Source organism: Sciurus vulgaris (genome assembly GCF_902686455.1).
Source record: "Sciurus vulgaris genome assembly, chromosome: 4".
Classification (NCBI taxonomy): domain Eukaryota; kingdom Metazoa; phylum Chordata; class Mammalia; order Rodentia; family Sciuridae; genus Sciurus; species Sciurus vulgaris.
In genome coordinates, this window is record NC_136464.1 from 47,291,447 (window position 1) to 47,313,923 (window position 22,477).

At 42.7% G+C, this 22,477-nt stretch overlaps 1 protein-coding gene across 3 annotated transcripts; it reads left to right on the top strand.

Annotated features, from left to right (window-relative positions):
* The first annotated feature begins 6,194 nt into the window (after positions 1-6,194).
* On the top strand, positions 6,195-12,326 carry LOC306659661 (mannose-binding protein A-like). 3 transcript variants are annotated; one of them, XM_079137328.1, is made up of 5 exons: positions 6,195-6,323; positions 6,830-7,019; positions 7,394-7,510; positions 8,737-8,811; positions 9,465-12,326. In XM_079137328.1, exons 2-5 carry the CDS (start codon positions 6,839-6,841, stop codon positions 9,836-9,838), a joined length of 747 nt encoding a protein of 248 aa, XP_078993454.1. In that variant the 5' UTR covers positions 6,195-6,323; positions 6,830-6,838; the 3' UTR covers positions 9,839-12,326. The 3 variants fall into 3 exon arrangements, with proteins under 3 accessions (XP_078993454.1, XP_078993455.1, XP_078993456.1); XM_079137329.1 differs by lacking the exon at positions 6,195-6,323 and adding an exon at positions 6,328-6,390; XM_079137330.1 differs by lacking the exon at positions 6,195-6,323 and adding an exon at positions 6,356-6,390 and having other exon boundaries at positions 6,835-7,019.
* The last annotated feature ends 10,151 nt before the right edge of the window (positions 12,327-22,477 follow it).

A 22,477-nucleotide genomic window follows, 5' to 3' on the forward strand; every position in this document is an offset into this window, starting at 1 on the left:
TTTCTTAATGTGTCATGGGAACATTTCCAATATTTCACCACTGAAAATACTGCTTATTCTAGTTTCTGTTGGTTACCTTGTGAATTTTATCAAGAGTGTGTGCTGAACTTTATCAGATGATTTCTGGCATTTCCTTTAGTCTGCTCATAGGAATTGCTGCTGGTTGACATCTAGAGTGCACGGCTGAGATTAAGAGGGTCCCAGTGCCTCATATTTAAAGCCTGGAGAAACGCCCCAAGTATGCACCTCTTGACCTGCAAAGAAGGGACTGTTTGGTAGAAGTGGTTTAATAATCCCATTTCTTTGGTCAGTATAAGGACTGAAAAGGAGGGTGACCCACCTCGGGTGGCATCTAGCTATCACTGTGGAAATTATCCTTTCCCCTCCAGGACACCTAAGGGGATCATTCCTTGTTCCAAAAGTATTGAAGGGCTAAACCAGCAGAGAGCCTGATTTTGCTGAGTCGTGGGGAAAAAAGAAAAGAGGAAGAATACAGTTGTGAACAGGAGTGTTGTGGGGGAAAACTTGAGTGGCTTCTCAAGGGCTGTTGAATGCCATTGTCACAGAAAGCTACCTGCAGTTTAAACCCTACTCATGAGCAAGTTGCTCCCTGAAAGACAGGGGCACGAGCAACAAGATGCTGTGGACTGAAGTGTCCACTGATGTGATGCTGAGGGCAGTGACTGTGCAGTGGAGGCTCTCAGAGTCCATTTTCCAAGAGGAGCTGTCATTGTAAGCAGCCATGCAAGGAACTCGAGAACCAGTCATTGTGGGCTGAGAAGCAGAAGTGTACCGACCCACTGCTATGTGGCTTCTCATGGAAGCAGGTAGCTCCCACCTTTGACAACATTGTCTTCACTCTCCACTGATACAAAGAAGTAAGAGAGTAAACTGCTACCCACCCTTGACCTCATAGGAATTGAGCAAGCAATCATGAAATCCATTTGGAAGAATAAGAGATCCAGAATAGCTAGAGCAGTCCTTAGCAGAAAGAGTGGAGCAGGGGGTATCACAATACCAGACCTTCAACTATACTACAGAGCAATAGTAACAAAATGGCATGGTATTGGCATCAAAATAGACAGGTAGACCAATGGTACAGAATAGAGGACAGAGAGACAAATCCACATAAATACAATTTTCTTATACTAGACAAAGTTGCCAGAAACATACAATGGAGAAAAGATAGCCTCTTCAACAAATGGTACTGGGAAAACTGGAAATCCATATGCAACAAAATGAAACTAAACCCCTATCTCCCACCCTGCACAGAACTCAACTCAAAATGGATTAATGACCTCAGAATCATACCAGAGACCCTGCACCTTATAGAAAAAAAGTAGGTCCAAATCTTCATCATGTTGGCTTAGGACCTAACTTCCTTAACATGACTCCCAAAGCACAAGAAATAAAAGCATGAATCAATAATTGGGATAGATTCAAACTAAACAGCTTTTTCTCAGCAAAGGAAACTATCAACAATGTGAAGAGAGAGCCTACAGAGTGGGAGAAAATCTACCACACATACTTCAGATAGAGCATTAATCTACAGAATCTATAAAGAACCCAAAAAGCTTTATACCAAGAATACAAATAACTCAATCAATAAATGGGCTAAGGAAATGAACAAACACTTCACAGAAGATCTACAATCAATAGATATATGAAAAAATGTTCAACATCTCTAGTAATAAGAGAAATGCAAATCAAAATTACCCTAAGATTCCATCTCTCCCCAATTAGAATGGCTATTATTGAGAATACTAGCAACAATAGGTGTTGGCGAGGATGTGGGGAAAAGGTACACTCATACATTGCTAGTGGGGTTGCAAGTTAGTGCAGCCACTCTGGAAAGCAGTGTGGAGATTCCTTAGAAAACTTGGAATGGAACCATCATTTGGTCCCGCTATCCCACTCCTTGGCCTAGACTCAAAGGACTTAAAATCAGCATACAACAGTGATGTGGCCACATCAATGTTCATAGCTTCTCAATTCACAATAGCTAGATTGTGGAACCAACCTAGATGCCCTTCAGTTGATGAATGGATAAAGAAACTGTGGTATATATACACAATGGAATATTACTCAGCCATAAAGAAAAATAAAATTAGGGCATTTGCAGGTAAATGGATGCAGTTGGAGAATATCATGCTAAGTGAGATAAGCCAATCCCAAAAAACCAAAGGCTGAATGATCTCTCTGATAAGTGGATGATGATACATAATGGGGGGTGGGAGGTAGGCAAGAATGGAAGAAGGATGGATTGTATAGAGGAAAAAGAGGGGTGGTGAAGGGGTGGGGGGAGGAAAACTAACAGAATGAGACAAACATCATTACCCTATGTACATGTATGATTACACAAATGGCGCAACTCTACTTCGTGTACAACCAGAGAAACAACAGTTGTACCCCATTTGTGTACAATGAATCAAAAAAAAAAAAAAAAACAAAAGAAGAAGCAACAGCCTCAAACCTGGTAAGCACTCTGTGGCTTGATGATGAAGAATCAGATGTTGATCACTTATATTTTGTTTGACTGCATTTTAAATCAATCCTAACATAACAAGACTCTGAGAAGAACATTTCCAAAGAATTTGAGACCATGTACTAGTTTTGAGAATAGGATGAGCTTCAAGTGTTAAGCTAGTAAGTATCTGAATTGTTTTAAATAATACTTGTTAAATATTAAGTAAATGAATTTTTAAAATTTATCTTATTTGTTTTTTATTTTTTAATTTTTTTACAGTGAGTGAATTAGTTTGATTTTTGTTTTGGTTTTGAACTATCCTTGCATTCCTGGGATATCTCCTACTTGCTCTGATGGCTGATACCCTTATTACAGTTACTATGTGCAGCGACTATATTTGTGTTCATTTATGTGATATTCATTAACTCTCATCTATGGATGCTTTTCTTTTCCCCAATGACTCATAGGAAATTTGAGGCTTATTGAGGTAAAAGTGATTTTTCAAAGCTCATACAGTCAATTCATGGGCTGATAAAGACAGAAAGTCAGTTCCAGAGACAATGCTATTAATCATCAATATACTTCTGTACTTAAATAACTATTTTTAAAATTGTATTTGTTTGCATCGGTGCTCATATGTTATATTCTCAGAGAGTTTTCTTTTTTTGTCCTGTCTTTATTAGTTATGATTTTCTTGTTAGCTAAGACCGTTTTTGGACACAAGTCATTTACATGAGAGAATATCTGAATATCTGGTAAAACTCACCTTAAAATCATTATTTTTTATGAGAATGGTGGATAATTTTTTTACTTATATTTCTTTACTTTGTGATTAATGTGGCATTCCAATACTTCTTGGGCCATCTTAAGTAATTCTAAATTGTTTTCTAGTATCTATTTTTTTTTTAATTTGAAATCATGGTGCTATGAAAATCAATTGCTATAAAATCATTAATACAAAGTGTACTTTTTTAATGTCAATACTGTCCATATTGGCATATTATTCCCTTTGCCTTCCTGATTTATTTCTCATTCTTTTTCCATCAATCATTGCAACAGTACAGCTCTACCACACATATTTTTGGTTCTTGCTCTGAGTCTTCCATTTTGCTGGGCTTTGGCTGATCTCAGCTGAGCTTGCCTGGACTCAGTTGCAATGGGCTAGACCCAGGGCTTTCAGATGAGTTCATGTTTATTTTGCATCATGTAATTATCCTGATATTAGTGGCTACCAGGGACATATTCTTCCCATGGTTGGGAAAGAAACACAAGAGGCCACGTTAACTTGCAAGCACACTTGAGGCTACTGTTCTCCTCCTAGCTACTCAGAGTCACAGGCCAAACCAAATATCAAAGGGGCTGGGTTGTTTCCTCCACATACTCCAGTGGGAGCCTCTACAAAGTTCTTCAGCAAAGAGTTTGGATTTATAATTCTATAAGAAGGAAGTTAAATTTGGAAACAATCATCTAAACTACCACAGTTGTATTTGCCAAGTCTATGGATATTTATTTTTTTTTTTGCAAAGAATCAGCTTTATTTATTTTCTTCTTGTTCATTAATTTAATTTAATTTTAATTTATCTTTAATTATACTTTCTTAAACATACAATTGTCCCTTGGTATCTACAGGGGATTGATTCCTGGTCCCTGTAGGTACCCAAATCTGCAGATGCTCCCTTGTATAAAACGGTGTAGTATGTGCATACAATTTATGCACATCCTACTGTATACTTTAAATCCTCTCTGTATTACTTATAATGATCCTATGTAAAGAGTTGTTATACTGTATTGTTTAGGGAACATTGATAAGAAAAATTATGCAAGTGTTTAGATAGATATGGTCATCAAAGATCTAACTATATTTTTTGATCTGTGATTGGTTGAATCTGGAGATGCAGACCCCATGGATAGGGAGGGTGGCTGTTTATTACTATAGTATAAAGTCCACAGTCCTTGGAGGACTATTTCTGGGGCTTGTTGTTTCTTTCAACTCTCACTCTGCTTATTTCCAACTGTATTTGGGATTTTTTACAAGATGAATTCAAATGCACCTCATCTCTATCTGAGAAAGCCCTGTGATGTCTGGGTTAAGGGTAAGGGGCCTCCATTGCCTCTATGTCTCCACTGCACTAGGTGTGACAAGTTGGGACACTTGAAACACAATTTTTCATCTAGGAATAAATACAAAATTCAGTAATAATAATAAATAATTTTAATAGTAACAGTAACGAGTTCACTAATTCTTGGTGCCTGGCAAGGTCTCTAACAGGAATGGGGAGAGCTACTGAATGGGGTGCAGTGACTTGAGTATGCATGAGCTGATGGCCCTCGAGAAGCCAAGATGCCAATCAGATGACAGAATGTAAGGGAAATGACCTGACCTTTCTCCCCACCAGGGAAAAAGCAAACTTCTTAAGTTGTTTGATGAGACAGAGTGTTTCAAATTATGAGTGTGAGTTTGGGAGAAGGCAGGCATCAAAGGTTATAGTAGAGACTTGGCCATTTCATCAGAGTCCAGCAATAAGCTCTGATGCTTCCAGGCACCTGGCCTATAAGAACCACAGCCTAATCTGTCACATGCTCCTACTCCAGGTGTTTGCTTCTTTCCTTGCTCTCTTACTGGGTGCTTCCTATGCACCCAGACCTGGATTGTACCATGGGGTCATGGAAGTAACTGAACACAGTTTCTGCCCAAGAACAGTAACAGTACTGGTAAAGTGGACACAGAAGTTGGCTCTAGTCAGAAAAAAGCCAAGAGTGCTACTCTGAGGACACAATGCTAGAGGATGTATTTGTTCCATCCGTTTTTCTTGAGCACTGGAAGTTTCCTACGGGAACATGCAGCAGCTGTGAGCAGGAACCCAGCTCTCTTGAAACTCTCTTTCTAAAGTGGGGGTGGGGGTGGTGGTGGTGGTGGTCAATAAGCAGGTAATCAAATAAACAGCAAAATTCACCCAGAGAAGTAGAAAATTAGAGCAGAGAGTCATAATTTATCAACATGGTGGCTACTGAAATAGTTAGGAAACACCTTTCTCCCAAGGTAATATTTAAGCTGAAATCTGAATGACAACAAACAACAATGCCAAGATAGAGGCAAGTATCTGGGCAGAGAGGACAGCTGGTACAAATGCTCACATTCAGCTTTGAACTTACATTGTCTCCAAATACGACTTCCCTTTGTGCCTAGCCCTGTCTCATGCCCCAAGAAGACATTTGATACATGAGAAGGAACAAGTGAGATTACCCAGGGTTGTAGGTCTTTAATGTCTCCACCCTGGCCCTGCAATAAATGAAAACCAAATGAAGGAATGAGCTAGTGAGAACAGTGGATGCAGAGGTGTATGCTTGTGTGTGTGTGCATGAACACATGTTTGTCTGGTTCAACATCTGTGCATGTTTATTTTGGAAATAAGTGTCTGGTGGAGCCGTGCTGAGAGCCTGTGACTCTAGAGAATCAGATTGACTGAGTTGTGTGGATGGACGTGTGGGAGGGACAGGTGAAGGAGGAGTTAACTGTAGCGACACTGCCCAGTGCTGTGAGCAGTGGAGACCCCACCAGCAGCCCCAGAGAACTACCCAGTTATGGTAGCTCTAAGGATGGCTATTTATTAGAATTTAATTTTATTTTCATTTATTTTTTGCAGTGCTACTGGTGGCATCTGGGGTCTCACACGTGCAAGACAAGTGCTGTACTGCTAAACTACATCTCCATGCCAGGATGGTTGTTTATTAATCTGGGGTTGAAGGCCAGTCTAATGTGGTCCCTGGTCATTGGCCTATTTGGAGCTGACATTGCTGAGGCAGCTGCCAGAAGCCTGACCTGGAGGACTCCCTTCCTGCACTGCCTCTGTGCCTGGTAAGTCATTTCTGGAGGAAAGAGGTGGAGACCTAGGCCTACAGTCTGGCTTCTTGGCTTGAACCTGGTGAGGACTGAGCAGGAGCTTTAGAAGGGTCAACAGTCCCACCTGGGCCTCAGTCTCTCTATGAGGTGAGGCATCTGTGTATTTCTTGGATCCACTTGACCATTTGCAAACTAAAGGTGGTCTTTTCCAAAGGGAGGAGTGAGTGGGGTGTGTGTGCAACGGCAGCGTGTACAAGCCTTGACCGTGGACTCCAGCATCAACAGGGAAGGTTGAAAGAAAGGAAAGAAAAGAAAAGAAAGAAGGGAAGAAAGGAAGGAAGGAAGACAGAGAGAGAGGAAAAGTGGCGAAAGATTGATCCCAGGAGTTCCCTTCCAACCAGGCCCCTTTCTAACTGGTCCTGAGAAAGGGAAGGTGAAGGGCGCTGACAGGCCAGGGGAGGCAAGCCCAGGTGGCAGCAAAGGCTGACTCCACAAAATGAGATGACTTTCTCCACTCTGAGGTAAGGACCATGGTCCTGCTTCCATTACTCCTTGTCCTTCTCCTGAGTGTGGTGACAGTGACCTCAGAAACAAAAACTTGTGAGGATGCCCAGAAGACCTGCTCCGTGATTACCTGTGGGATCCCCGTCACCAACGGCACCCCAGGCAGAGATGGGCGAGATGGACTCAAGGGAGAAAAGGGAGACCCAGGTACAACTGCTCTGTCTTCCTGAATATCACCAGCAGGGGACTGTTCCACATGAGGGATGTAGCAGGGAAACCTGGGGAGGTTCACCTTTCATTATGGCAGATCCGAGTGCACCTGACTAGTCCCTGTAACATGTCACTGCCTCCCAACCAAAGGTGCCCTCTGGCTCTCCAAAATCCCACACTTCCACAAAAATTGGGGATGTGTGATTGCCTTCAGGACAGCTTTCTTGCCCTGGGATGTAGAAGGACTTTCTTCTCTGAGTCACCACTGGCTCACTGGCTCTTTCCTGGGGTTAGTGTGAATCAAGTGTTGAGCTCTTGGAGAGAGAAAATGAGTAAGAACCACGGGTCATTGTTCCTTTGTTTTGCAACAGGTCAAGGGCTCAGAGGTTTGCAGGGCCCTCCAGGGAAATTGGGGCCTCCGGGAAATACAGGTGCTCCTGGGGCTCCAGGACCAAAAGGCCCTAAAGGAGATCGTGGAGACAGTTCAAGTAAGGAGCATACCCCAGCATGGTTGTCCTGAGGGGACCCAGGGCCCTGGGAACTGGAGGGCAGGAAGGAGGTGCCCTTCTGCTGTTTTACTGGAAGATGCTCAACTCTGCTTCCTGGCCTAGCACCTGTGTTACCTGGGACCTGAAAAGAGTTCATTTTTGCCAAGTACAGTCTTCCAAGCCCTGCAGGGCTGCTCCATTATAAAGCCTCTTTAGGACATGGCTTTTCTTTAACTGAAAGTCCAACATGTGGCTCTGGGATGCAGGGTGGGAAATGGGTCCTTCCATGTATTACGTTCGTGCCTATTGACACAAAAGTGGCATGCAAGTGCTCTGCCTCATGGAGTTCTCGAGTAAAGAAGAACATCATAGCAATTTAGTTCTAGTAAAATAGGACAAATTCAGCAAAGACAAAAGAAGAATGGCAACTTTCTTATTGATATTTGTTTTCTAGACTTTCAAAATAATAAAAGTGTTTAAAAGAGTTTACCTGGAATGACAAATAAAAAAGAATCACAAGGAAAACTTTTCAAAAAGGAGAGTAATGAGTTGGATATTTTCTTAAAAATTATTATAACATTGCCATATTTAAGCAGCAATGAAGGAAAGAATCCAAAACTATAGCCACAAGTTGCTAAGGGTGACTAAGTATATTAGTTAACTTTTCTCACTGTGAGAAAATAACTGAGATAGATGACCTAGAGGAGGAAAGACTTATTTGGCCCATGATTTTAGAGGATTCTACCTGTGGTCAGCTGGTTCCACCGTTTCTAGGCCTGTGGTGAAGTAGAACATCATGGCGGAAGGGTGTAGTGAAGCAAAGTTGCTCACCTCATGGCAGCCAGAAGCATCAAGAGAAGGAGGGAGAAGTGGGGACAAGATATGCCCTCCAGAACAAAGTGCCCAGTGACCTACTCCCTCCAAAAAGGATGCATCTCCTAAAGTTTCCACCATCCCTAAAATAATGCCACCAGCTGGGGACCAAGCCTTCAACACAGGAGAGCCCTTTGGGGGACATTCCAGATCCAAACTATAAGATTAAGATACATCTGGGAAGACAGAAATACAATTAATTTTTCCTTTCACTTCTTTTTGCTTTCTTGTTTTTATGGAATAAGCTTACATTTTAGTAAGCAAAAAAAAAAAAAAAAAAAAGTCATTTCCTAAAATGTTCTGCTTTCCAATTTGAGGTCTTACTAAATACCCTTGTTCCTGTTGCTTTGCAGTTGCTGAGACTAAACTGGCTAACTTAGAGAAAGAGATATGGAGCCTGAAATCAGAATTGAACCTCATCAAAAAGTGTAAGCCTCTTCTCTTCCCCCAACATGTTCTTGACCCTCACATTTTCCTTCAGCATGAACTAGATTTGAAGGGAGAGTGGAAGAGAACTAACACTTAGGAATATTCAACACATACCAGGGTCTGTGCTGGGTTGGCATTTTCTTGTAGTATGGTTTCATTCAATCCCCTCACCAATGTTGGTTTTGGTTGTTATACCTGTTGTATTTACAGGTGAGGAAAAAGAAGTTCAGAAAGTGTAGGGAACTGATTCACATCACACTGCTAGCAAGTGGCAGAGGAAGAAGTGAAGAGAGGCCTATTGTCTCCAAAGTCTTTGCTCCTTTCTCCACCTCCACTATTCTCAAATGGTTGTTGGGGCCCCATCCTGTAAGTGGGGCCCAAGGATGTCTCCTGTGTCCACCTGTGCTGGGTAGTTTTTAACCAACATTGATCTTAAGGATGGGATATCCTGGGATAGTCCAGGTTGTCTGCCTGAGGTTGTGTCCCGTCCATGACTCTACAACTGGGAAATGGCCTCATCATAGGCTCTAACCTGAGGGCCTTAGCTTGGTTTGGGAACTATTTTTCAGAGTCCAGTTTCCAAAGAAGGGCTTTTTCAACTACTGTCCTGGGCTGGGCTCCGGTCAGCCTCATCTATTCTTTGTGATTTCAGTGCAAACCTTCTCTTTGGGCAAAAAGTCTGGAAAGAAGTTCTACGTGACCAATGGTGAAAGGATGCCTTTTTCCCAAGTGAAGGCTCTGTGCACAGAGCTCCAGGCCACTGTGGCTACCCCCAAGAATGCTGAGGAGAACAAGGCCATCCAAGATGTGGCCAGAGACATCGCCTTCCTGGGTATCACAGATGAGGTTACCGAAGGCCAGTTCACATACCTGACAGGAGGGCGGCTGACCTACAGCAACTGGAAGACCAACGAGCCTAATGACCATGGCTCAGGGGAGGACTGTGTGATTATCCTGAAGGAAGGGCTTTGGAATGACATTTCCTGCTCAAGTTCTTTCCTGGCTGTCTGTGAGTTTCCAGCCTAAAGCAGCTCATTCCTTCGTCCCCTCCTTGTTTCCTTGCTGAGTTCTCCGCTGCTTCAAAAGAGAATTCAGTGTTGGTTTTTCATGCCTAGAGTTAAGTCATTCCTGTGTGGAAAAGGGAGGAAATTGAAGAGTATGTATTTAATTATGAGATGAGGAAGCAGAAGAAGATAACTATGGGGCACAAGGGTCTGGTCCAGAGCAGGGCATTCTTATCAGAACAGTACTGAGCCAGAGTCAGCCATTGAAAAGGCCACAATAAACTCTCTTTTGCAGTGAGGACACTCATCCTGCCAGAGGAACCAATGAAGGACCACACCTGTGTTAGAATAGATAGTCAATCTCAGTGACAGACATCCAATTCCTTCTCTCCAAGATTTGCCACTCCTTCCAAATTCTCCTTCCCTAAACCTCTACCCAGGGCCAGCCTAGCACTGTCCATGATATGGGTTTTGTCTCTTGGTTTCATGAGTCACTGCCAGGCACCTTTCACTCCCTGACTGTAATATCTGGCAATATCCATTTGAGTGACAACTGTTAGTCCTAAGAATCCCCTTACCCTGCCCAAGTTCCCATGGTCTCCCTGTAGTCACTAAAGTTACCTTGAGGGCAAAGAACATCTTTTCCTTCCTGTATAATTTTAAGGGGATGATTCAGTATCATGGTACATACTGGCGTCAGCAGCATGGGAAGAGGCAACTGGTCAAGCAGGGTGTGCCCTTCTCACAGACAATATCAGTCTCTGTCCCCACTGTCCCTTCCCTTCATTCTCTCTCCATTGTGGGTTAGTGGCCCATTATCAGTTCACACAAGAGGACAAACTCTCCCAAAGTGAAGTTTGCACCCCAAGGGTCTAATTCTGCAGGACCAACTAGTCAGCAAATGCAATTTCCCTCTGAGCAGGGTTCTGATGCTGTCTTGGCCCATAACTGTGCCTAACCGCAGGGCTTTTCCAGTTACCGCAGGGTGAGGGGATCTGAGATTTCCTGTGCAGCAATCCAGGAAAAGGGGATAAATTCCAACTCCAGCTTTGTACGTGTCACAAAATGAGATTGGAAAATATTTCATGAATGGACCAAGGGCTGCTTTCATTTACTGAGAAGCTTTTGGTAACCTTTGTTTTCTGCTTTATTTCTCTTTGTATCTGAGCTACCCGGAGAAGCACTTGTGACTAATAACTGCTAGATTAATATTTGTTGAATGAGTACATCAAAGAATTACAAGTGAACAAATGAATTGGCTACTGAGAAGTGACTGTCAGGCTGTGCTTCTTCCTGCCCAGGGGTGCTCCTTCTGTAGAACTGTCCAGGCAAATATAGGACTTGGGATGGGACATGCTGAAGGCAATGGAGCCAGAGGTCCCTGGCTTCTAGCACACCTGGACTGTCACATTACTGAATTTTCTTTAGGTACTGCAATTGGCAATAGTGAAAAGAAAAATTTTGTAATACAAAACAGAGCAGAACAATTCACTATTTCCAGTTTAAATTTATGGTAAGGGTGAGGTGTTGTTATGGTATACCCAAGATGAATGCCCCTTTTGTTATATATTATGCATAAAGGACAGCATCTACACTGTAAAACTGTAGGAGATGCAGTTATATCGTTTGCAGCCATGGTTTCCCAACAGGTGATGGTCACCTGCTCACTTCAGGAAATACAGTAAAAACTTGCAGGACAAGCACAAGCTCTTCCATTGTCCTCTCAGTTTCTCTTAGTTTTGCCTCCCAACTCTCTTCCTCCTGCATCCCTCCATCACTAGAGCTTCACATTCCTGCCCTGAGAGCTCTCTCTGCCATGGGTACCCATCCTCCTTCTTCTTGACTCATGCCTTATTCTGTCACTCCAAGAGCCTCTGCTGGTTCTCTCAGCCCACCTGCAGGGCATGCAGGTTTTTCATAAGGTTAGAGCTTGTTCTTTCCCTGATTCAGGACCTGATGATCCTTTCAGAGCTCCTCTCTCTAAATGTCTCCCCCTGCCACCATTTTGACCTCAACCTAGAACTACCTATCTCTTTGTATTCACTTCCCAATGGATCCCTATCAGATAGCTTGGGAGAAGGTAAAGTTCATCTTAAAATATAGAATTCTCGTAGGAGTCCAAAGATAGAAATTACAGTTCACTGAGGTCCCCCAGAACACTTAGAGCAAGAAAGAAATGATGGGTTCAAGGTGTCCCTCCAGTCTCTTTTTCTCTCTTTCTCTCTCTCCACCAAGGGCTGAAGGCATGCAGTTCTTTACTAAAGGATGTACAATGATTGACATCTCTCACATACCATTTTAGTCAGCTTTTGCATTGCTGTGACCAAAATACCTGACAAGAACAACTTGAGGAGGAAAAGTTTATTTTGGGCTCATGGTTTTAGAGGTTCAGTCTTTGATTGATCAGCTCCATGGCTGTGGGCCTGAGGTGAGGCAGAACATCATGGCAGAAGGAATGGTGGAGCAAAGCAGCTTAGGACATAGTGTCCAGGAGAGAGAGAGAGAGAGAGAGAGAGAGAGAGAGAGAGAGAGAGAGAGAGAGAGAGAGCTCTGCTCACCAGGGACAAAAGTACAAGACCCAAAAGTACACCCCAAGTGACCTACTTCTCTAACCTACCTGCCTACAGTTACTACCCAGGTAATACATATTAGTGAATGAATCCACTGATTAGGTTATACCTCTCTTAATCAAATCGTTTCACCTCTGAAAATTCTTGAATTGTCTCACACATGAGAGCTTTTGAGGAACACTTCATATCTATACCATAACATATACCAATGAAGCTGGGTACTCCAAGGACAGATATTAAGGGACCAGAGGCAGCATGTTCTCCTTGAGAGTTTAGGAATGGAGATAACTGAGAGGAATCTCTTGAGCCTCATTATTCTAATGGAATAGGTGTCTCTGCTATCTGTTTTCCATGCTAGTTTTTGAACCAGGGAGCTGGCAGACATCTCTGAGCCTGGGTCTTCCTTGGCTGCCCTTTGCACAAAGTGAGAACCTGACGGTCATGCTGCAGAGCATTTCTGAAAAGGAAGTCAGTGCAGAAGTCTATGAAGCCTGGACTCTGGCTCTGGAGCCATGCCCAGGGGAAGAAGAAGGCACGGGTCTCTATGTGCCCTATTAAGGTTGAAGATGAGATGGTTTGGTAGGTGGAAAGTTCCAGATTTAGAAGCAGGAGACTGTCAATTGAGGTTAGCTCCCTACTGATGTCCTGAGCGGTATGCTGACTTTCTGGGTAAGTTTCCCAGGCTTTACATCAGTCTCTAAAGGCTTCTCTCTTCTAAAGCCATAGGAATCAGTGGTCACATATAGGTGCAGACTGCAGGGCCATTTCAGGAAGGGAGCTGCAGGACCTGAAATCTGCCTTCAGTTTTTGTTGCCTGTATTTGTCTAAGTTAATTGTGGGGTAAACATCAGCTATTTCTGAAGTCTATAGAAAACCAGTCTGGGTGAGTGATATTGGCCAAATTATATTATTATATTGTGTATTGTGTGCATGCACAGATATGTAACAAAAACATCCCATCAGTATGTATAACCAGAATGCACCAATAAAATCATGGGGGACAGGGGGTGGAAGAGAGAGAAAAAAGAAAACCAGTCTGGGTAAGTTGGAAGGGCAAATACAACTCATCCATGAGTTGGAGACTTTGGGCTTAAATTGTCTGTGAGCCTGTGTTCTCCTTTGGAAGTGCAGACATGACCAGTATGACAGTGATTTGCTTTGTGTGACAGAATGAAAACAACTACCAAAGCTCACAATATTCAAGGCCCAGATTCCAGCCCAGGTTCCAGATCCTGGAATTTCAGGACCTTGATCCTACAGGACAATCTTTCTTTGAAGTTCTACAATTCTACTTCTGACAACTTTGGTCTCCTTCCGCCCAGAGGTGGGGACTCAGAGTAGCAGCTGAAGGCTTGCCATTCATGCCTGCCAGACCTCCTTCCCCTAAGGGGCCAGACGATCTCCTTTCTCTGTGGCTGCCACAAATTAACCTGTGCCAAGAGTCAGGCCCTGAACTATGACCCGCCTCCATCCCCAATATACGACAGGCTGAGCCCATGACTTGGGAGATTGTTTGCTTGTTATTGTGTAAATAATCTGTGCTTTGATAACTGCCAGGAATCAGAGATATTTTTTTTTTTCTCCTTAACCAGGAAGAGATCAGATGTCATCAAGTGACTGGAGATGTCAGGAAATGGATTATGCAAAGTGATGTTGTCCTAGTAACCCTGAGTGTTCATAGATTCCTGGGAAGGCAGGAGGAGCTTAGGACAGGAGGCCATCTGGGAAGGGTGCTTCTGACCCTGGTGGCAACAGTGTGGGAAGGACACAGAACCTCTAAGAAGGAAGCAGTGGTTTGTCCAGGCAAACACTGCTTTCATGTTTAAAAGTAATGGGGTGTAGGTGGCCCTTTACTAACTAAGCAAATGCTTCAGACTAGGGGTTGGGCTAGCCACTGCCAGCCCACAGTCTCACCTACCTTTTCCTGGCAGGTGAATGATTTGTGCCACCTCATGTGGCCCTTCTGCATAGTGACCAGCAGAATTGACTGGAATGCTTGATAAAATTGTGAGATCTTAGTTCTATTTTGGGCCCAGAGAATTAAAATCTCAGAAGTATCTCATCTTAGTGAGGTCCTCAGGTAATCTGGATGGCCAGTTTTGGAAACCACTGCCCCAAGAAATACAGTCACCACAGGGGCTGTCTGCCTGCCTCTCATTCTCACAGGGTGACCAAGTACCCTGGTTCTGCTTCATTTACAGTGTCACACCCAGTTATGGTTGGGATATGTCCCCCAAAAGCTCCCGTATTAATACAGGAATATTCAGAGGTGAAATGATTAGATTATGAAAGTTGTAACCTCATCAGTCCATGCTAATTTGAATGGGTTATGTGGGTGGTAACTATAAGCAGGTGGGACGTGACTGGAGGAGGTGGGTCACTGGGAACATGGCCTGGAAGGGTTCATCTTCCCTGTGAAACCCTTCCCCATTCTCTCTGTTTCCTGGCCACCATGAACAAGAGTAGCACAACTTCATCACGCCTTCTGCCATGATGATCTGCCTCGATCTGTCTCACCTTGGGCCTAAAGCAATGGAATCAGCCAACCATGGACCAAACCTCTGAAACCATGAGCCAAAACAAACTTTTCTTCCTCTAAATTGTTCTAATTTTTAAATTTGTTCTAATTAGTTAGACCTGACAGTAGAATGCATTTTGACTCATTGTACACAAATGGAGCACAACTTTTCATTTCTCTGATTGTACATGATGTAACCACACCATTTATGCAATTATATACTTACATAGAGTAATAATGTCCATCTCATTCCACCATCTTTCCCACCTCCACACCTCCTCCCTTCCCCCTCCCTCCCCTCTGCCCTATCTAAAGTTCCTTTATTCTTCCCTTGTTCCCCCCTCCATTATGGATCAGCATCCACTTATCAGAGAAAAACATTTGGCCTTTGTGTTTTTTGGAATTGGTTTACTTTGCTTAGCATGATAGTCTCTAACTCCATCCATTTACCTGCAAATGCCATAATTTCATTCTTCTTTAAGGCTGAGTAATATTCCATTGTTTATATATACCACAGTTTCTTTATCCATTCATCTATTGAAGGGCAATTAGGTTGGTTCCACAGTTTAGCTATTGTGAATTGAAATGCTACAAACATTGAGTTGTTCTTGTCAGGTATTTTGATCACAGCAACAAAAACCTAACTAACACAGATCCTGAACAATCTCTCTTAACTAACCAATGTCCCACTGGTAAAAACCAACGGCAGACCCAAATTCTTCCCTACACATTTCCAGGGGCATCCTGTGACTTCAGGGAGTGAATCTGGGGCTGATACATCTCTACAGATTCTCAAAGTATGGGAGACTGGCCCATGGAACCCAGAGTGGGGACCTGTGTGTCCACAGACTTGGGCTGTTTGTACATATTTTTTGCACATATGAATGTGTGTTGAGTGTCTGTATGGAGATCAACAGACCCAATGCTTGAAATTCTGTGAATCCTATTGCTCAGCCCTAGTCCTCCCCCCAGATCCAGAGACTGAGTGGAGAGTAGTGGTGCTTGGTTGTTCACTAAACGTCTCTAAGTGACCCTAAGCTGTGTTGTAGGATGCTGGGGACTCTACAGAGAGTGTTCGGACAGTAGCACAATCTTGTCCTGTGCAGATCTGAGATCATATGTCACTACTGCCTCACCTGAGTCCTTATCTGATCACTGAATCTAAGGTGATTCCAACCTCAGTTACCAGTATAATACTTGTTTTATCATCTTCTTAGCAGTTATAGATATTGGCTATCTTGGCTGATTACTTGTTTAGTTATATAAGGTCATTAAGAGTGAGGACTCTTGCAGGGCACAGTGGCACATGCCTATAACCCCTGCAACTCTGGAAACTGAGCAGAAGAATCACAAGTTCAAGACCAGCCTCAGCAACTTACTGAGACCTGTCTTAAAATTAAAAATTAAAAAAAAAGGACTATGGAGGTAGCTTAGTGATAAAATACCTCTTGGTTCAATTCCCAGTACCCCATCCCCAGAAAAAAATAGTGAGGATTAGAACTCGACTTACTGCCTGGATTCATATCCCAGCTTCACCACTTTGTAGCTGTGTGACCTTGGGCAAGTTTCATATATTCTCTGTGCTTTAGCTCCCTTCTTGATAAAACTGGATAATAAAAGTGCCCACCTCAGAGGATGGTTAGGAGTAGATGAGCTGATGTAAGCAAAGCTCCTTGACTGCGATAATGTCCCACAAGCATTGGCCCCTGATGTTGTGATTATTACAAGACTATGTCTTTCACTTCTGCAGTCCCAGTGCCTAGAAAAGGGTGGGGAAACACATACACACTCAATTAGTAACTGTTGAACCAGTAAATGAATGAAGGAATCTGAGTCCCCCAAAATGTGCAACCAACTCTTTTCTTAACTGAGATCTTAACTGAGTTCCAAGCTAGATGCAAGGAATAAGCAGCAAAACTCATTTAGGAAGATGGCTATGGGCACAACCTCCTTTCCCAGGTCATAGGGGATCCCTAGCTGTTGGTCAGCAGAAGGCTGGTGCAGCAGGTGCTGTGGCCTCGTGCTGCCCTCTGCTGGTTGTCTCTAGGACAGAGCAACCAACACAGAGAGACTTACATGTGGGACCAAGTGCCGGGTCCCATGAGCACCTCGTTTGCAACTTGGGATGTTTTCCTCCCCTCTACTTGTATCCCAGTTGCTACACTTTCTCGAATTGTGCACCCATCTTTTAGGGCCAGGTCCAGATGCAAGTTCCTACCGGGTGACCACAGGTCTCCAGCATGCTGGACCCTGACAACCGTCACTGTCTAGGAAGTTCAAGTTACTAGTGGAATCCACTGCTCCTCATCCACATGTTGGTCTCATTTCTAAACCTAGAATGTGAGCTCCTCAGGGCAGGACCTGTAGACCACCTCCACACTCCTCCCTCTGCCCTGCCCACAGGTCTCTGACTAGGGTGACTTCTGAATGCCCTCAAAATAGAACTTTGCCTCTGCTCTTGCCTGGGACCAAGGGGACTGGATTGGTGGTCTTGCTCCTGGGCTTGCTTTGTGGACTTTCTGGGTATTTCTCTGAAGTAACTTTTTTTTTCTTTTCTAAGCATCAAAAGGTAAAGAATCTACATGAATTTCTCTGATTCAGGTTCTTTCTGAGAACACTGCATTGTCTCAAAAGTGCAGAGGGGAACTGTCACCAAAGACACATTAGGAACTGTGCCTGGGACCTATCAGGCCACCAGCAGAGGGTGCAGTGCACAGATGGTGGACATCTCCCACATGTCCCCAAAGGATATGGCATTGTTATTCCATCAGTTGTAATTCTGTTTCTGGTTCAGGAGCCTCCTAGAAGACCAGCTAGTGGAAGCTGGATTTTTACAGAGAATCTTTTGCTCACTGATAAAATTCAGGAGCATATTCTTCTTGGGGTCCCTCTAGTCCTGCTGGCAAACATTAGCACACATAATAACACCCCTCTCCTTTCTCATGTCAGTGGCAGACACAGCTAACCAGTTACCTCTTACCCTGCCTGGTTTAAGACCTTGAAAATAATTTAATCCTACAGTCATGATCAAGGGATCTCAGATGGTGGATAGAAAAGAACTCATGGTCTAACCCTGCCCATTGTACCTGAAATGTCCAGCTTCCTGTCCCTGTAAGAACCTATGGCTATGGCAGTCACAAAATTATAACCGGATGCCCTATGCCAAGTTGCACATGAGACCCTGTTCCTCAGTGAGAACCTCCTCTCAAGGGTTCTCCTTAACCAGCCAGGCTGACCCTTTCCCACCCTCTGTTTGGGAGCAGTTCTTGGTGATCATCTCCCCTATACTGATGGATTTTGGTTCCCAGGCATTCCAAGGGCAGGAATCAGAAAAGGCTGGTACATTTCAGATTCACTATGTGGAAAGGGTTTGGACAGTCCAGAGGTGAAAGTAACCAACTCTGACTGAGATGGAGGGAGAAGTTAGGAAAGATGTTTAATAACATACTCACTGTTGCATGGTTTGTGATTAATGTACCAAGGTCATGGGCTAAATTTCTGATCTGAGGAAAGGTGCCATTTTCCTCCTTGTAGTGAGAGAGTTATAAGCCTTCCAGAGCTTCAGAGCAAGAGGTATAGAATCTGACTCTAGGTCACAGACCAGAAGGGAAGAAGGGATGGGGAGGGATCCAAATTCCTTTTGTCCTTGCCTCTTTCAATCCTAAGCAGTATCTAGAAGAAGGTAAATAATCTTTTTAGCATCTATGGTTATAGTTCCTTTCTTATTGTTACTACAAGGGGGTCCCTGACTTATACTGGTTTGACTGAAGATTTTCCAACTTTATGGCAATGTGACGCCATACTTCAAATGTTGAAGTGGGGATCTTTCCTGATATTTGGGTACCATCCTCTCTCATGCTGGGCAGTAGCAGCAAACTGCTACTCCCCATCAGTCATTCCTTAAGGAGCGAAACAATGGAGAGCTGCCAGTGTTTTTCATAGTATTGGGTTTTGTATCCCATCAGGTCTACAAAATGCCCATCTCTATCAACTAAGAAATTCAATGCTTTATTAAAAAATAGGTTTTGTGTTAGATGATTTTGTCCAACTATAGGCTGACATAAGTGCTCTGAGAACATTCAAGGAAAGTTGGCTAAATATGCCGTCCAGAAAGTTAGATGTATTAAATGCATTTTCAATTTATATTTCTAACTTACAATGGGTTTATTGGGACAGAACCCTGTTGTAAGTTGAGGAGCATCTTTACATGTTGGTGGATTTTTTTTGTGTAGTTTATCAGGATGTATTTTTTGAATTTGATTTTTAAAAAGTCTGATTTTGCGAAGTCAGTCTCAGTAACATAGTGAGTCCCTAAGCAACTGTCCCAAAATGAAAAGTAAAATTAAAAAAAAGACAAACAAACAGGCTGGGGATATGGCTCAGTGGTTAAGCACCCTGGGTTCAATCCCTGATATCCTTAATTAATTAATTAATTAATTTTAAAAATAAAAAGTCTAATTTCTGATTTTACCATTTCTATTTTTTTATTAGTTTTATACTTTATTAACTTTACTTCAATATTTATTTCTTCAGTCCTTCATTTTTTTATTGTCTCTAAAATTTGTTTTAAAAAGATGAGCACCTAGTTTAACTATTTTAAGTCCACGCTTTTTTGATTTATAATTTTTAATAATGAAAATGAAGATACTTATTTTCCTTTAGTACAGCTTTAATGCTACCCTCTGAATTTGGGGATGCTTATTATTGTTTAACTTGTTTCTTTACCTACTACCAAGACTGTGCACTTTTTCATGTTTCAATACTAGTGGTTGTTAGTATTTCTTCTTTAATAAACTTACTCTTCTCCTTTTTATACCATTTTTCCTATTTAGATATTCATCACTTCCTTATTGAGTCATCTGTTATGCACATTAAAAATATACATCAACATTCCTATTTTAATTTTATGTTGTGTTTTACTTTTTGGCCAAGAGTGTTATGTATTTTTTATGTAATCAGATGTATCAATACTACCATTTTGGGCTTCCTCTCTGGTACCATTTTCAGATAGCTCTTTCCCCTCTAAGAGTAGATAACTCATTACTCATATTTTATTCTGATTTTGATTTTTATAAGCAACTAAGATAATCTCACTTTACATTTCCTCTAAATGCTTAGCCACTTAATCTAGCCCTATTAACTGACAAGTCATTATTTTTCTGTCATTCTGATGTTCTGTTTTTATCTTGCACCTATGATATACATACTTGGATCCATTTTCAGACTTTCAGTTCTTTTCCATCATTCTATTTATTCCTATGTAATTAATACATGATTTATGTTGATCAAACTGGTTAAAAAAAAAAAAGACAAAATCCTTTAACATAAGAAGGGCCAAGTGCATGGTATTTTAAGCAATTTTCCCAATTCTTGTAGAAATCATTCTTTTCCTACAAGCTTTAGGATCGTTTCATGAAGTCCCCACAGCCTCATTCACACCCCCCCTTATTTTATTTTTTGAGAAGAACACTTGAGGGAGTACACCAGGTTTCTAGGTTCACTGAGGAATTCACACCCCTCTCATCCTCACCCCCTTTCTGCTCTCCCGGGCTCTCCCTAGCTGGGGACTAAGCATCCTAAGCTTGCTTAGGACCCACCTCCTCACCTCCTCTCCTTTCTGCCCTGATCCCACCCCTCTGGTCCCAGAGTGTATTTACTTGTCCTGAAGTCGTCATCTGACCTATTGGCTGTGGCCTAAGTGCCATCCACTTGTACCTGAAATGAAGGATTAGGGGAATGAAAAAATAAATACGCGGAAGGACTGGCCATGAGGTCAGTGTGCTCTTATCGCAGATCAAAGAGCCTAATTACATCTTAAAAACACTTCATTCAGCCCTGCAAATAAGACTTTCAAGTTGGAATTAAGGGTCTCTTTCTCTTGAATCTCTCAGCACTCCGTTCATGGTGCTTGCTAAATATAGAAAGCACCAATTTGCTCAGGCAGAGCCTTTGTAAGTTTCTCTCCATGGCACAAAAGTGGTTGATCAGGTAGTCCAGGGGAGCCTTCAGTCTCTCAGGCAAATGGAGGTCAAATATGATGGTCTGTGAAATGCATCCAGTAAGGACCCCCACATCTCATTCAAAGTCCAAGTGGACCCAACTGATCTCCAAGGGCAGCTGGGTTCCAGAATGTTTGGTTGTACTATCACTTTACATCCATCCATCCTCTGCACTCAGCATGGTCACAGAAGAGAGGGCACTGCCACAGGTGTACTGGTCCTTATCTGACCTCCCAGGAGAAACGTGCCTCACAGGTTCATGCCTGTCTACCCAAGGCTTCTCAGTGAAGCACTGGAGTGAAACCTCCCATAAGATTCTTGCTGTTAGCCACAGAAAGGCTTAATAGTTACAGACAACTAGAGTGGACAGTAATAGAATATCTTGGTCTCTGAGTAGCTCAGTGATTACACAAAAAGATGGCTCTCCTCTGTGTTCTTGGTTAAGATCTCTTAAAATCCATCCATTTGTTCTCAGTCTATTTGTTGAGCACCTTATCGCTCACTGCTGGAACAGTTTCACAAATGACTTCTCTGTGATGTTAGGGAAGTGCAGGGCTATCGGATCCATGGGAGCCTGACTAGCTGTTTCCATCTTTATATGCAGTGCCTGGATAAATGTTTACCAACTCAATTAACATTTTATTTTCTCTAATAGACACCCAGTTTTTTTTTTTTTTTTTTTTTTTGCTTTAGTATATAAAATGTAAGTAACTTGAAATGGTCAAGCAATCATTAAACTTGTGAGAATGCTCTAAACCTTAACAACTCAGTTGCCAATGTGTATATTAAGGGGATTCAAAACAAAAACAGGATTCTAGAAAAGCAGACACCAAAGGGCTTGCCACTGGCTGGTCATTATGGGACATGGACTGGTTTGGTAACAGGAAAGTTAAGAACAAGAAGGAGACTTGTATATACTGCTAAATGAACAGGGGCTTCCCAATGTAACTGTTAGAAAGACCCCCCCTAGACAGGGGTGGCTGCCAGTCACTCCCATGATGTCCCCTGGCATTGTGAGTGCCAAAAACCTCCTGAGAACCTAAGAACCCATAGTTCTGGTTTCACTTGACTCCTAGGCTACTATAGTTGAGGGCGTGGGCACAGTTTAATGTCTGATCTGAACTCTGCCCGTGTATGTTAGTGCAAGAGACCTTCTGTGCTCAAGGGCTTAAGGTAGGACTTGAACTTCTGAACTATTTGCTACAGTCCTCTTTAATCAGTCTATGCCTGTCAAGTCCAAAAGACCCTCCTTATGTGTCTTCTGTGCTTGAGGACAAACCAGGCCCTTGTGGCCCATGGCTCTGATGGATTTGAAGGTTTCTTTCTGGGGTTTGGGGTCTCAACACACCAGATCTCCAATACCATGGGAGATTAGTTTTCTCTCCACATAGTTCTGCTACTCTTTCATTCCCCTTGTCAAGAAATAGGTTTGGCATAAGTATTGGAGTGGGCCTTGATGTATCAAGACCACCAAGACCTTGAATGTATCTCAGTAGCCATGCTGTGCTGTCAGTCACCCCCCAAAGCCTAGTCAACTGACCCAGCGGAGAGCACCTGAGACAGGCAGACTCGTT

Excerpts from the sequence above, each read along its gene's own strand:
- LOC306659661 (XM_079137328.1), top strand. The coding sequence starts at position 6,839 with ATGGTCCTGCTTCCATTACTCCTTGTCCTTCTCCTGAGTGTGGTGACA. Across the intron at positions 7,020-7,393 it reads GGGAGAAAAGGGAGACCCAG|GTCAAGGGCTCAGAGGTTTG; the intron begins GTACAACTGCTC and ends GTTTTGCAACAG. Across the intron at positions 7,511-8,736 it reads AGATCGTGGAGACAGTTCAA|TTGCTGAGACTAAACTGGCT; the intron begins GTAAGGAGCATA and ends GTTGCTTTGCAG.